The sequence below is a fragment of the Equus caballus genome, chromosome X, assembly GCF_041296265.1.
Source record: "Equus caballus isolate H_3958 breed thoroughbred chromosome X, TB-T2T, whole genome shotgun sequence".
In the NCBI taxonomy this organism is placed as follows: domain Eukaryota; kingdom Metazoa; phylum Chordata; class Mammalia; order Perissodactyla; family Equidae; genus Equus; species Equus caballus.
In genome coordinates, this window is record NC_091715.1 from 18819813 (window position 1) to 18836137 (window position 16325).

The 16325-nt window shown below is 40.9% G+C and overlaps 1 protein-coding gene across 1 annotated transcript in view; it reads right to left on the reverse strand.

Annotated features, from left to right (window-relative positions):
- APOO (apolipoprotein O) overlaps positions 1 to 16325 on the reverse strand; it is a 55761-nt gene that overhangs the window by 25662 nt on the left and 13774 nt on the right. Inside the window, exons 2-4 of the mRNA XM_014728790.3 lie at positions 6814 to 6921; positions 5541 to 5660; positions 2673 to 2727 (exon numbers count right to left, since the gene is read on the reverse strand). Of these exons, the coding sequence (XP_014584276.1) occupies positions 2673 to 2727; positions 5541 to 5660; positions 6814 to 6921 (283 nt within the window). The remainder of the gene's footprint in view (positions 1 to 2672; positions 2728 to 5540; positions 5661 to 6813; positions 6922 to 16325) is intronic.

Sequence of the window (16325 nt, forward strand, 5' to 3'; positions counted from 1 at the left end):
CCATGCCTGAATACGCCTTACGACCTAATTGACACAATGCCTCCTCTCCACGGAGCCAATCCCATCAAATAAGAGCCAGTTGAAGTCTTACCTCCTCAAATAAGCCTTTCCTATGCTCACCAGCCCACACTTCTCTTCCTCCTCTAAAGTACCATCATATTCATTCTCTGTACCATCATTTGGCACCTAATCCTATAGCACCCTGTGTTTAATTATTCAGAGGTGTATTTTATGTCTCCTCAAGGAGAACATACACTCCTTGTATGGTGGAATGCTTAGACTTCTATGTTATTTTCCCTCAGTGGTAACAGTGGATGCTCATTCAACAGATAATTTATTAAAAACATTGCTAGGAGTTGATGGATACTGAACAAATTAACAAATGGATTTCAGTTAGATCATGACTTAAAAAGCCTTCATGCCTCTCTCTCAAGCCTATCTTCAGCACTCCCTATCTGCTTCCAGTTCCTGGCACATGCAACACTGAGTCACCCCTCCCAGCCTTGATCATGCTGCCCTCTCTGTGTGGAATGCCACCCAAGTCCCACTCCCACATTTTGGTGTGGCTAACTCTGTTCCTTCAAGATTCATTTCAGAATTCCTTCCCCAACTGCTCCCATCTCCCCAGTCCCTATTAAACTAGGCTCCTTCCGATATACTTTTGATAGTGGTCTGTGACTGTCTCTGTATTTGTGCTAGTATGAGTAATTTATTATATGCACTTCAGTGGTCATGACCACTGTCTTAATCAGCCTCGACTGTCAATGCCTGCCACATTGGTGACTTAACAAATGTACGCTGAACTGAACTAATTGAAATACTGAATAATTCTCTCTCCCAGATAACACCAGACACATGCCAGTTTTCTTTTTCCTGGGTTATTTGACAAATGTGGCAATCATTTTAAATACTATTATAGGGCTTGTGTTGTTAGCACTAATTCCTGTCTGGTCTTTTACTTATTTTGCCTTTAACCTAGTTTTTACTTTCCATCTTCTTGCCTGAGTCATTGAGGCAATTTTCTACTTCCCTTTATTTTTGCCTACAGCACAGTGTTCTCAATTCTAGAAATGCACACAGAGCAGTTGATAGAAGGACACTCAAATGGCCTTGGTGAGCTGAGCTGAAGTGGGTAATTCACAAAGAAATGGGAAAGAAATTATGCTATAAGATTGCCTGAAGCCGAAGCCCAGCTTCTGCTAATGTGTCTTGGCTGTGATCAATGGGAAATGGGACTGACTGTGTTGACAGACAACACCACAATTCATAAGGGAACGTTTCTTCTTAAGAGTGTTTGCAGTAACCACAAGTCCAAGAGAAGAAAAAAGCCTTATATTGTAAATAAGGCCTACTGCTATGAATCAATGGGACATGATAGGTGACAATGAAGAGACCTCCTCAGTCACACATGTACAGATAAAAGATGAGGAGTTCTTTAGTTTCCTCAGGTAAAAAATGAAGGCAATAAAGTACCTGTCAGAGTTGTTATGAGGAATACATAAATTAATATTTCTAAAGCACTTAGACTAGTACCTGGCACATAATAAGCACTAAATGTGTTTATTAAATTAATAAAATTAAGATATTACTTATTAACATACATGAATAATTTAACGAACTGGTAGGTTATTAATATGTCTGTCTTCAAATGAAAAATTTATTTATTTATCTCGTACTCTCAAGGGTATTAGCACATCAACATACTATGATGATTTTCGAAAAGAAATAAATTGTATTCACGTTTATTTTACTCCATCGTTGAAACAAACACTTGTAAAACTAAGACTGTGATTTGCCCAGATGGCCAATAAGGGGAATGAAATATGATCAATGTCTATTAATTTACCAGTTCCTGACTGAGATTAGTCAGAGTAGAGACTGTGAACCCAGTTTATGAGTGCATGTGATAAGTGGATGTGAAAAAACACACCCAGGACAATAAAAACCAAATGAAAAAAAATGTAAGAGGCTGGCCCAGTGGCGCAGCAGTTAAGTTCGCACGTTCTGCTTCTCGGCGGCCCAGGGTTTGCCGGTTCGCATCCCAGGTGTAGACATGGCACTGCTTGGCAAAAGCCATGCCGTGGTAGGCGTCCCACATAGAAAGCAGAGGAAGACGGTCACGGATGTTAGCTCAGGGCCAGTCTTCCTCAGCAAAAAGAGGAGGATTGGCAGCAGTTAGCTCAGGGCTAATCTTCCTCAAAAAAAAAACAAAAAACTAAGAACACTACTAATTATGCAATGAGGGCTTTCGTAGTCATATCAGCCCAGTTCCTTCCTGCCTCTAAACTTCTATAACATGTATTAATAGCTGTGCAAATGAGCTATCCTGATTCTGAACACCTACCAATGAGCTAGTGTGGGTTAGTGCGAGTTACAGATGGACAGTGCACTGGGAAATAGATTTAAAGAAAAAAAATCCACAGTGTATCTACACTTGCCAGGCCAACAAACCTAACGATCTTGAAGAGACTTACCTGAGTGTTTGGGGACACTAGTCCTCCAAAATCTGATGAAAACAATAAATTTTCTTTCCAGAAAAATCCACATAGCTCTAAAATTCTGCATATAATTTTAAGAATTCACATATCCCCTGGAGCCCATCCATGGAATTCCAGTTGAAGAGTCCAATGTTAATGAAGAAACTGATTATGCCTAATTAAAAATCAACTTACCTAACCCCCATTGAACCAAACTTTGCATCTTGGGCTTAGTTTGGGAATACGTTTCCTAAAAAGGTGAAAGAAAAATAATAAGTAAGATTTGCTGATAAGTAAAAATATATATTTGTGAGTAATTATCTGTCGTTACTGAATAATTATCATGTTATTAACACTTTTTGAACAAAGGGATATACTGTCTGTCTGGGGGGTTTTGTGTTCTTTTTTCTTTTGTAATTTCCCCTTCACCACAAATTGCTCAGCAGAATGGCCCATTATTGCCACAGGAAGCAAAGATTTCAAGTAGAATGGTTTCAACAACCCAGCCTTTTCATTCTTCCATTAAAATTGAAGAGAATGGACAAAAATCAATCCCCTTGATAATTAAAGTGGCCATCCCTTTCCTGTGAGATTAAATCTACCCTTCATATTAACTCTACTTCCTGATTTGCCAGGATCTGAAAACTGCCCATTTGAAGCAGGAATGACTAGCTTTAAGGGGACAAAGGAGTCTATATCCAAGTTTGGAGAGACCCTTACCCAATCCTGAAGCAGATGAAGTGTTAACGTTCTCTTAACAACAACAACAACAATAAAAGGTTTTGTACATGAATATCAGATGATCCTAAAGAAAACAAGGGGCCAACTAGAAGGTACCCACCTTTAAGAAGTCTATGGTGAAGATGGGAAAGGAGATATGTGGGAATCAGAAGGTATCAGAACCAGTTGCCACTTGGAAAAGGATTTGTTTTATTTAATTCAGTTCAAATCAGAACAACTTATCCTAATACTGTTAAATGGCCTTAAATAATAAATGCTGAATTTGGGGGAGGACATAAAAAACATAAAAAAACTGAGTATCACTTCATTAAAATCCATTATTGGTTTTTTCTGCCCATAAAAAAAAAACAAAAACTACAGATCAATGTCTAGAGTGACTGCTCACTTCTTTTGCTAGCACAATCTTTTTACTATGAAGAAAAATTAAATCAGTTCTTGAAGAAAGGGGCTAGAAACTGTTGGCCTGAAAAAGGAGCCAGCAATCAGAAATCATTCTATAGGAAAATAAAACCATCATAATCACGAAAAAGCTTTTTTATTTAGAAGTAGTGCAAATAAACATGTTGATAACTATTTTATTATCTAGAGAGGTATTTTGCTGCACTGAGTATCATGTACAAACAAAAAAGTTAAAAATAAAGAGCAACCTTAGGTTGAAAGGTAAAGAGATAAAGCACTTTTATGATTAAAAAAAAAAAAGAGAGAGCGAGCCAGCCCTGATGGCCTAATGGTTAACGTTTGGCGCGTTGTGCTTTGGCGGCCCAGGTTCAGTTCCCAGGCATGGAACCACCCCACTCATCTGTCAGTAGCCCCGCTGTGGCAGCAGCTCACATAGGAGAACTAGAAGAACTTACAACTAGAATATACAACTATGTACTGGGGCTTTGGGGAGGGGGAAAAAAAAAGAGGAAGATTGGCAACAGATGTTAGCTCAAGGCAAATCTTCCCAGGCAAAAAAAAAAGCGAGAACTAACAGTAGTCATGCCTACGTGACACAAAAATATTTGCACAAATTTGCTGCCCTTATCTTCACCATTAGCAGATGGTTTGAAAATCTTCTAGAACAAGAGAATACTGTCTAAGCATTTTACAACACATTATATATAAAGTCTTTAGTTATTTCATAACTCAATAATATGACTATGATATTTAAGTGTAATGACAATTTATACTGTTGATACAGTCTATGTTTCCTATATTCTTTCTAAATGATGAACAAAAGTTCAGCACTGCCATAGACAGTGGAAAAATTTTAAAACAAGTTCTGGATGAAAATTGAGTTTGTAAGTCTCAAGCAAAGTAAACCTAGACCATGTCACACATACCTACATACTTTTTACTAATTTGTACAAAATCAAGATCAGGCACAGCAAACAGATGTATGTAAATGAAAGCAGGTTGTAAACTTCAGTTTCAGATGTTAAAAATCGCAGAAATGTTTTCACAAACATAATGACAAACGCCTGATCTAAAACCTGAGCAGTGGCAGAAGCCAATCTGTATATGTAGTTCTTTAATCTTTGGGGCAAACAGTTCAGTACTCAAATATGCAATTTCACCCTTTTTTAGTTATCTACCCTCCTGTTAATAGCATTCAAAATGCTCTGTAACCATTCCCGTTTAAAGTAATATTGATTTGTAGATTCTCTGGGAGGAGAAAAACTTCGCAATTTTGATATAAATGTTTACATTGTATCCTTTTTCTTCTACTACAGTTCCAGCCCCATATCCTCCTCTCGTAGAAGATAATATTTTCATAGCTGTGACCAACAAGATAGATACCACCAGCCCTCCGCTCTCCAGTCAATGTGCCACACGCTGCCCAGTGGGAGGGACATTTTCTCTGCAGCTTTGACAACAGCTGCCACCAGGAAGCTAGGGCTCACTGCTCCCCCTCAGAGATGGCACTGATGAACACTTGTAAGTGGGGTACTCTTAAGTTGGGGTCCTTTATCGTGCCCTTTTCTAAGAAGATGCAGCCAGGGGCCAGCCCAGTGGCGCAGCAGTTAGGTGCGCACATTCCACTTCAGCGGCCCAGTGTTTGCCAGTCTGGATCCCAGGTGCAGACATGGCACCGCTTGGCACGCCATGCCGTGGTAGGCATCACACATATAAAGTAGAGGAAGATGGGCACAGATGTTAGCTCAAGGCCAGTCTTCCTCAGCAAAAAGAGGAGGATTGGCAGATGTTAGCTCAGGGCTAGTCTTCCTCAAAAAAAATAAATAAATAAAAATGAATAAATAAAAACATGCAGCCAATATAGACTTTTCACTATTGACTCTAAAAAGAAATGTGTTCACTCCATTTTCAGAACAGCTGTACCTGACACCAACTTGTATATGGCTTGCAATAATGTCGGAGATGTGAGATGCTTTCTTCAAGTTGGGTCCTTGGCTCCTCCACATATTTAGATTGACCTTCAGGAACAGAGTAGAGTGAAAGCTGCATACATTAAACAACAAAACAAAAAGAAATTGAAAAGTGTATACAGTAATGAGATAACCTAATCAATTATTAAATTTGTAAGCATCATATTTCTAATAATTCATGAACTGCAGTGACTCTAAGGGTTACGTGCACCCTGAACCTTGCTTCAGAGGATCTTTGCACCTTACTTATTTCCTGAATCAATAAGAACAAGGCCAAGAAGGCGGGGCTAAAGTGTCTGATCCTCCTCCCCTACTGGTAGCAGACAAAGCAGCACCTTCTCTCCATGTTATATACTGGTATTTGGTATTCCACCTTGGATTGACTTTGGAAAAAGGATCCTATTACTTTAAAGAGTGGGTGGGAGTCGGGGTGAAAGAAATATTTGAGAGTAATTGAAGAGCATTTTACTTAGTTCAAATGATCAGTCTGGTGCTAATCAAAGCAAGATAGCAAGTTTGTTCCCCACCCAGAGAAGAAAGTTTTCACAGCCACTACTGGCTCCTTCTTCATGCTCAAAAATGCCACTGTTCCCAGGCCTGAGAAGAAGAGAGTAAAGGGCAAGAGATAAGCTAATTAGCTTTATGCAAACACCATTCAAGTAACCCCACTCATTACTGAAGGTAGATCTTTATGTTACACTTTACTCAAAGTCAAAAGAAACCAAATATCCAAAATAATCAGTGGGGAGTACAGACAAAAAAGACTGTTAACAATGGAGAGATTTCTTGTTTTATTTATTTAGTATTTATTAAGCATCTACTTATGAGACTCTAATCTAGCCAAGAAGCCGAATGAGCTCAGGTCTTTAACTTCTGAAACAAGGAAAAATATGAATATTTTCTTGGCTTGCTAAGCAGCCTAGAATCAGGCAGATCACTCAGAAGCAAGTTGTGCTTACAATCTACTGGGCCATAGCAGATTCCTCACTGAAAATCTAGACAACATTCCTTAATTATGCCCTTAGCTAAGGACCATTAATTAAAGTTTATACGTTGAAAAAGCCATTGTCTAGTAGCTTCCCACAAAGAAAAACAAACCATAAGGAAATATATTTCCCTTTAAATATCTTCTAAATTGTCATATCTTTCCAATATACGATCTGTATACTTCCTCTAGTAACTAAATCAGAAGTTCAAAATATATCACAACATGAACAGCATGTTACCTCATTAACCTTCACCGAAGTTTTGTGAGGTGAGTCCTTTTTCGGTGAGGCGTAGACTTTGAAGGTGAGCAGACTCAGGCTGGCCGGCCCCAGGGACCGCTGAATTACCTGAAACACAGAAGCAATCTTAAACCCAAAGCTACAAACTGAATGTGCATAACGTGAGCACGTTTATAACCTCAGCCACTCTTGCCCTGAAAAGCTGATTGTGCTTTATGAGAAATAAATGTACTCCTGAAGTTTCATGGAAGTCAGAACCTAAAAAACATGTTCTCACAGACTTACAATTTCAGGTCATCTTTATCTTAATTTCCAAAAGACAGTAGTTCCTAAGTTTTCCTACTTAGCCTTTCACGTAAAATAAAAGATAACAGACACAGACACACATATACACGTGCTTTTAGAAATGAGAGAAAATGCTATGGAATGAATTTAAAATTATCAAATAGTCTCAGTCTTTTTCTCTCTCTCTCTTTCTCTCTCTCTCTCTCTCTCTCTCTCACACACACACACACACACACACACCCACCCCCAACAAGGGAAGGAGTTTTTAATGATCTCACCTAGTGATTCACCGAACAGAGTAAAAATTATTTCTGTTATTCTAATAATCAAACCCTCAGAAGCTCTCCCTTTCCATTCCCATCCAGAGCTGGTCTCCCCTGATCTCAGATCCCAAACTCAGTCTCTTTCTGAGCCTTGCTCTCCTTGACTGGGTCACTCATGCCCATGGCTTCAACACAAAGCCAGTGACTCTCAGATATGTAGCTCCAGCCCAGAGCTCTCTCCTGAGCTCCCGACTCACTTGTCTTGTTACTTCTGGACATTTCCACTTAGATGGGACACAAGCTCCCCAGACCAAGAATGTCCAAAACAAACTCATGAGGATTTTGTCTGTGCCTCCAAGTCCACACTAGGCCTGATGGGTGAATGTGTGCTATGGAATCAAGTCAGAAAGCTTTTTTGCAATAATAATCCCCTACATTTACACAGCACTTCACCATCTAGCATCTCTCCCCCAGACCTGCCCCTCTTCCCATGCTTCCTCTCTCAGGAACAGTGCCACCACCCAACAGACAACCCGATCAGAAACTCTGAGGTCATCTTCACCACTATCCCCCATGCTATTGCTCACTAAGTCCTTCTAATTCAGTCTATGAAATGATCTCAGTTCCCTTTCTCCTCCTTATCCCCTCCTGTATAATCTTCTCTTGGGCCCTCATTTCTTCCCTGGATTGTTTTAGCAGCATTCTTTGTTTTTCCTCTCCCCAAAGCCCCAGTATATAGCTGGACCCACTAGTTGTAGGTCATTCTAGTTCTTCTATGTGGGATGCCACCACAGCATGGCTTCATGAGCAGTGTATAGGTCCATGCCCAGGATCCGAATCGACAAACTCCAGGCCACCAAAGTGGAGCATGCCAACTTAACCACTCAGCCACGGGGCCAGCCCCATTTTAACAGCATTCTAACTGCCCACTTGGCCCTCTGATGACTCAACCATACTACAAAAGAATGATCTTTCTAAACTGCAAACCTGATTATCTTCTATCCTTGTTTGAGATCTTTTGGTATTCATTACCTAGGATTTTTATGTGGGCCAAACAAGGTCCATTAAGATCCGATCCCAATCACCTTCTCTAACCCCATCTCTCTGTCACTCCGCCTTCTCCCACAAAGCTGGAACTCCACATATTTCTCCCATGCTGTTTCCCAGCTTCAGGGGTTCATAAATGCTGATTCTTCTGCCTAGAATGCCCTATACTTGCTTTGTCTTTCTGTACAACTGCCTAAGAGCAGGGAGATTCATTGCTTTTCTTTTTTTTCTTATTTATCCATTTATGTCTAACAAGTTCTCCCTAACAGACTAGAAGCCCTCTCAGGATGGGGCTGTGTCTTACTCTGTATTCCTTCCTAGTGCCTGTGACTATGCCTAGCATATAAGAAATGCTCAATAAGTGTTTACTACCTGCATGAATGGACGGAAGAGAGGGGAAAAATAAATGAGTGATTGACTTGCTCTAACTACTTAGGATGATTTAGCATCACGGAAATCATATTACTGAGATTTGCAATGCCTGTAATGTGAAACACTAGGCTATTCTGTACTATTCACAAAACATATAATGCTAGATAAAACTTAACAAAAATGTCTGTTGGAATGGATGCCTGGAGTCACACACAAAAAGGAAATTCTCATATTTCAGGAGCAAACAAAGAGCTAGAAGCTATTTTTAAAAAGCGTGGTTATTACTTTAGTTTAAAAATAATTAATACACCCTGAAGTACTAAGTGTTCATCCTGGAAGGGCTTAATTTCAAGGCAACATTACTAAAATTTCTTTTGCTTCCAAGGTAAAAGCCAGCTACCGCTGACATCAGTTAATGTGGTTTGTGCCCACCATAATTATTAGGCAGCATCAGCAGCACTCTGATACAACCTAGAGAAATACAACCTCCCAGAAAACTACTACAACCTACATAAAAGGACTTTAATTTTTTGAAATTCACTATTTAAATTAATAAATCCATAGTTCTCCCCCATAGCTCTTTGAAGGAGGCCAGGCAATCTGAGGCTTGTGTCACCCAAGAATTCCGGCAGTTCCCAGGAGGAAGTCCCCTCCCTGCACCCCAGGAAAGGGCCTATTGGGCTGCTGGTATCTGGAGGTGTGAACTCAGTGCTTTCTGTCCGTCCATGACCTACAGACAACACAGCTTGAACTGGGAACTTTTCACTGACCCAGCTGGCCCACCGGACGCCCTTCCTCATTGGCAACAGCTGATGCCCCACCTCTTCCTCATGCCTCCATCCAGCACTGGAGCCTCAAGGCTCTGTGGGCTTCATATTGTCCCCTATTTTCATCCTTGTTTGATATATTGCCTTATGTTGACCTTTTAAATTCTTGATTCCTGCTTTCAATCCTTAATCCTATCTGCGTTTCACATATTTCATTTTTCATCTTATGGCCTTCTATCACTTTAATTCAGATTTCTACTTTTATGTTCTTGATCATTCTCACTCACTTTCATCTTTTATTTTCCATCTCAACTCATTTACTTTTTAAATTACCATTTTATTGGATTCTTGATTATCAATTTCTACTTTATTTTTCCCTCTTAGCTGTTTTTCCAGTTTTCATATTAGGCTCAGTCTGCCCCTTTATTGCCCAAGTTGTTTTCTTCTTCCTCTTCTGTTAGTTTCCCCCAAAGCCCACCCTCACTCCCATTCCACAGCAAGAACTGTGACCACAAGGGTGGCAGCACCCAAGAAAGCCTGCTCCTGCAGTTCCCCTTTCAGCTTCCTGCAGGCTCTCAACAAACTAAACAGAAAAAACAAACCTCCACCCAGGAGACTTGGAAGAGCCAGAGATTAACACCCGCCATGGCCACAATTCTCTCTGTAGAGAGCATGTGATTTACTTTAGGGTTTCTCAACCTCCACATTATTGACATTTGGGCTGGGTCAGTCTTTGATGGGAGGCGTCCTGTGCACTGCAGGAGGCTCAGCAGCATCCCTGGCCTCTACCCACTAGAAGCCAGTAGCACCCCCTCCCAGTTATGAGTTAAAAATGTCTCTAGACACTGCCAAAAGTCTCCCAGGGGGCATTTCCCCCCCATTGAGAAGTACTGATTTACTCGAATAAATATTATTTTCTGACATCTCTCACATCAAAACTTTAATAAAATCTGTATGTTTTAAAATCCATGGCCTCAGGACCGGCTCTGAGGCCGAGTGGTTAAGTTTGAGTGCTCTGCTTCAGCAGCCCAGGGTTTGCCGGTTCGGATCCTGGGCATGGACCTACACACCACTCATCAAGCCATGCTGTGGAGGCATCCCACACAGAATAACTAGAATGACTTACAACTAGGATATACAGCTATGTATTGGGGCTTTGGGGAGAAAAATAAGAGGAAGATTGGCAACAGATGTTAGCTCAGGATCAATCTTCCTCACTAAAAACACACCTTTAAAAAAAAATCCATGACCTCAAACCTAATACACAGTGATAGAAATCAGAACAGTTGAGGCCTAGGGGTGAAATGTGTGTGTGTGTGGGGGGGGGGGGGTGGACTTACTGAGAAGGGGCACAAGGGAACTTTCTTGGGTGATAGAAATGATCTGTACCTTGATTGAGGTGTGTGGGCTACAGAAGGTATGTACATTTGTCAAAACTCAAATTGTTTTAAGATCTGTGCAACCTAAAATTTGTACATCTCACTGTATGTAAACTATATCTCAAAAAGAAATTCATGCACACCTAAACTGTGCCAAGTTCATGCCAAAATATGGGTGGGAACTACAGACCAAAGGTCATTCCTAGGAAGGAGTCAGTCACACACCTGACCATGGTCAGGAACTAGGTGGTATTGACCTGTGCAATGGAAACCTTCAGGAGCAGGCTAGTAAAAAGGATTCACAGGCAGACAAGCCTGATGCTGATGCACTGCCCAACACCTTGGGTGGGTCACCTTCCTTTCTGGCATCAAAGGGGGCTCCTCTTGGCATTATGCTAAGTAAAATAAGTCAGACAGAGAAAGACAAATACCGTATGATCTCACTTATATGTGGAATCTTAAAAAAAAAAAAAAAAACCCCAAGCTCATAGATACAGAGAACAGGCTGGCTGTTGCCAGAGGCTGGGGGTGGGTGAAATGGGTGAAGAGGGTTAAAAGGTACAAATTTCCAGTTATAAAAGAAATAAGTCATAGGGATGTAGTGTGCAGCATGGTGACTATAATTAATAATACTGTATCGCATATTTGAAAGTTGCTAAGAGAATAAATCTTAAAAGCTCTCACCACAAGAAAAAAATTTTGTAACTAGGTATGGTGATGGATATTAACTAGACTTATTGTGGTCATTTTACAATATATACAAATATCAAATCATTATGTTGTACACCTGAAACTAATACAATGTCATATGTCAATTATACCTCAATTAAAAAGGGAGGGCTCCTCTTGGTGAGGGACTACCCCATTCCACTTTGGCCAGACCAGATGTTACCACAAATGGGGATTCTGGATGCTGGGCCTCTGCTGAGTGGCTATCATAATTTGTTAGGGTTCATACTGAGTATTCAGGCCAACCCACTCAATATCAGAATTTAAGAAGGGAAAGGCTGTTAAAATGGGCAGAGATCACCCCAGGTAAGTGTGAGGGTAAAAGAAGGGGCGAAGAAGAACCTTCCCGAATCTTTTGTCTCTGCAAGGAAGAAAATGAACACTAAAATGCAAGTTAGATGCCTCGAAGAAAGAATTAACCAACTTCCAGGGTCTGACATAATCTCTAAAGCTCTGGCTTTATCACCTTTTCTCCCATGGGCATTCCTGTTGGGTCGCCTGTGACACACAAACACAAAGGCATTCTCTCTCCAAAATGGATACTAACCCATTATGGTACAACCAGACTAAAAATACCTCCTGGGAAGTTAGATCTCCCCTGGACCTTTTCTGATGAGGGGCTACAACCTCTAGACTGCACATACCCATGACCTGAACATTCGCTGTCCCAAGTGATAGTCCTTGAGAATCCTTGTTTGCCAGGCTCACTTCCCACCCAGGGCAGACGGCTTGGCTCAGAAAGTAGGTACATATGCACCTTCCAAGAACAGGTTAGACATGAGTTTGGCTTGCTAGATCAAAGTCAAGCTCACTGCTTTAAGAGCTGCATCCTCAATGAGTGCTAAGCTACGGCTACTGACTAACTAGATCCAAAGGCTCTGTTGCTTTAGATGCAGCCTATCCTCTGGAGAGGACCCTCCAGTTACTAGATGCCTTTCCTGGAATTCAGCTAGCTGAAGGTCTCAAAGTAAGGACCCCAATGTGTTGGCTTGTCTGAGGTTTTCAAAATAGCTCTGAGGCCGGCCCCGTGGCCGAGAGGTTAAGTGAGTGCATTCCGCTTCGGTGGCCCAGGGTTTCACTGGTTCGGATCCTGGGCGTGGACATGGCACCACTCATCAGGCCATGCTGAGGTGGCATCCCACACGCCACAACTAGAAAGACTCACAACTAGAAAAAATATATACAACTATGTACTGGGGGAATTTGGGGAGAAAAAGCAGGAAAAAATAAAAGATTGTACTATGAAGTAGCATGTTTCTAGAAATTATTTTTAAAAAGTATTAGAAAAAAGAAAATAGCTCTAAGAGGGTTTTGAAAATAGTTTTAAGAGACCCATAGTCATAGGGAAAACTAAAATCTGGCTCAAAGGTGAGTTGGTGACTCTTAGCTTTGCAAACCTCAGGGAGAGTGTCATTGAGTTCTCTGGCTCATGTGGCTAATCCTTCTTTCTTTCTGTCTGATTTTATTCCCCAGCAAGATAGCTTATACTCTCCCTATCAAGGTATATTCTCCACCTTGGACCTTTGGACTCTCTCTGTCTTTCAACTTTTGTTTTACACAGTCCACAGGGGGCTTAATCATCAATGGAAACTGAGCATCAGGAGTGGCATTTGGTTGGATGGAGCCCTAACAAGAAGTGTTGTAAAGGGGTAGGCCACCACTGTCTTCAAGACTTTCACTTCTAATGCTCTCCACTGAAGCTCACCAAGGACTGATGAGAGCAAAACAAATCTGGCTAGGTAAGCAGGATTACACACGATATAACAATTAGAAAAGGTCAAATAGAATTTTATTTCAAAAACAAGTATTTATTGCATACCTACTCCATGTCAGGCACAGTGCTAAACAGGACACAGCGCTTAAGCAGACATGGTCCCTGCCCTTACAGAGTTCCCAGGAAGCTTATGAGTTTACTCAAAAAAGACTCAGGTCACAACTTGAAAAATTAATTTTTTTTAAAAGACTCAGGCATAAGATTGAGTTTAGCCCTCAGCTGCAGCAGTAAGGACAGATTCTTGCATCCAGTTAACCAAGATATGAATCTGGTGAGGTCACAAACACTCAGACTATAAATGGGTACCCAGGAGGCTAAACTGTCCCTGTTCTGCAAATAAAAGTACACTGTCCAGAACTCTGTAGCTCCAGGACCACTTTCTGACTGTGTCCTAGTAAAACTGCTCTAAAGACAAATAACCTCAAGCTAAATAAGCCACCCTTACAATTAGTCAAGGACACTGGTGAATGGTGGGACTCAAAACCCTGGCAACTTGCTTTCTTTTTCAACTCTAGGGAGAATCCAGTACACAGTCTCTCCCATTTTTAAGAGCGTGACCCTTTATCTCCCACAACTACAAACCTATTATCTTATTAGACCTTCCATTTAAAATATACACCAGTTTTCTTTTGGATAAAATGTAAGCCTTGCTTTGCAGGCCTGTGTACACAGGAGGTTTCAGAGTTACCTGGGGAGTTTTTTAGCAGTATAGATTCCAACGCCTTCACCAACGTTTAACTTAGTAAACGTTAACAGGGGCCCAAGAATCTATTCCCACAATCAGCCGACTTTAGAAAACCACTATTCCACAAGCAGATGCTTGGGGAACAGTTATTCAACTTAAGTTTGTATAAACACTCAAACGTACTGTCTACTTAGAGAAAGGAGGCAACTGCAAAACAAAAGGGGAGCGTTTATTTGGGGTCTTAGAATTGCAATTTTGGGAACACAGGTTCTGGCAGCAGTCAGAAAAGTGACCCCTGATGAGCAAAAATTAGGAGTTTTTCTTAGCAACAAGGAGAACCCAGAACATTCACCTCAGTTGTTTGTTAGGAAGGGTCAATTTATGTTAGAGTTCATTACCTTACTCAAGGACATCTTGTTGTTACCAGAAAAAGTATACTCTTGCACAGTCCTTCAGAAAGTCCTTTCTCAGCAAATAACTCCCTTTTGGCAAGTCAGCAAGGTCAGCATAGTTTCATAGTTTTAACAAGATGGAGTCCAGGGTACAAAATGGAGTCACTGTTGTCAACTCATTTCACAGTACTTACTTTTAAAAACATTTGAAAGAATGAAATGAAAATTGTCCTAAACATAAAAAGAAACAGTGACTGGCCACCCACGAGAGAAGTTACGGGATTTATTTACATTCAAATAAATCTTAAACAAAATACAACCAATACCCTCGACCCCTAATTCCATTTCTAACTACCACCCTATCCTTTCTATCTCCCTCTACTGACAAATTTATTTTAAAATAGACTATGGTTAGCAGGCAGAATAGTGGACACCCTTAGCAAGCTAGGGAGTGACTAGAAAGGCCATGAGGGCTTCTAGAGCACTAAATACCCTAGTATGCTCAGTTTACAAAAATTCACTTATGATCCATGCACTTTTCAGTATGTATATTTCAACACAAAGTTACAAAGATAGACTCTGCTTTCTCTACTTTAGTCTCTCCTCCCTTCACTACTTAAGGTTCCTAAAACCGTTCTTCCCAAGGCCACCAATGGCCTCCCAGTTACTAAACTTCAATGGACACCTGGTATCTTGGTTGCACCCTGAAACTGGTGACCACTCCACTGTCTCTTCCTTTGGTTTCCAAGATTCCAGGCCAGCTCCATTCTACGAGCTTTGGAGGGTGCTCTTTCACTCTCCTTCTGGGCCTCTTTTGTTCTACCCCTCTCTTCAAGGTTGACGAGTCAGAGAAGTCCTTAACCCTCTCCTCTTCTCACTCCAGAGCAATTTCATTTAAGTCTAAGTCTTTAACTCCCATCCTATATTATTGATTCCCCAATCAGTATTCCCCACCCTGGCCTTCTTAAGCCTCAGGGCTTATAGATCTAATTCTCCATGGACATCTCCATCAGGTTTTTCAATTGCTACCTCTTAATGAATTATCTTTCTCCAAAAATCTGTTTTCCTGAGTTTCCCTACCTCAATTAATGGCCCTATAAGCCACCCAGTCAAAGGACAACATCAAAGCAACTCTTTAATGAAACAATGAAAATAGACTTCAAAGACAATAAGATGTGGTCGCTGCCTCCGTAATCTAATAAGGTGGATGAACAATTACACTACCTGTGATAAGTATGCCAACAGACAAGGGACAGGAGTACCACAGAAAAAGGAAGAATGTGGTAACTGGAAAATTCTGGGAAACTGCAGAGAGAAGGCAGAATTAACCAGAAAGTTTATGCTTTTTTTTCTAGCAGTCACCTAACAGATTGATGTTAAGACTCAGTGTCACTAGGGACAGCCTCTGTAAAGAGCAGTAACAAAAGAAACCAAAGGTTTGGAACATGAGGATGATCTCTGACACAGTACAATCTCTTCAGCTACACCCATGAGTAGATAGGATCTCAATACAGAGCAAATACAGGCAGCCATAAACCATGGCAGCTACTTTAATAATATCAAAAACTTTCTCAATCAAGAAGTTCCCTTTTAGTGTCTACTCAAAATAACTTAGTATCAAAAACTGCATAAATAGGGGGCCGGCCTGGCAGTGAAGTGGTTAATTTTGCACACTCAGCTCCAGTGGCCTGGGGTTCACCAGTTTGGATCCTGGGCTCAGACCGCTTATCAAGCCATGCTGTGGCAGGTGTCCCACATATAAAATAGCAGAAGATGGGCACAGATGTTAGCTCAGGGCTAATCTTCCTCAAAAAAAACC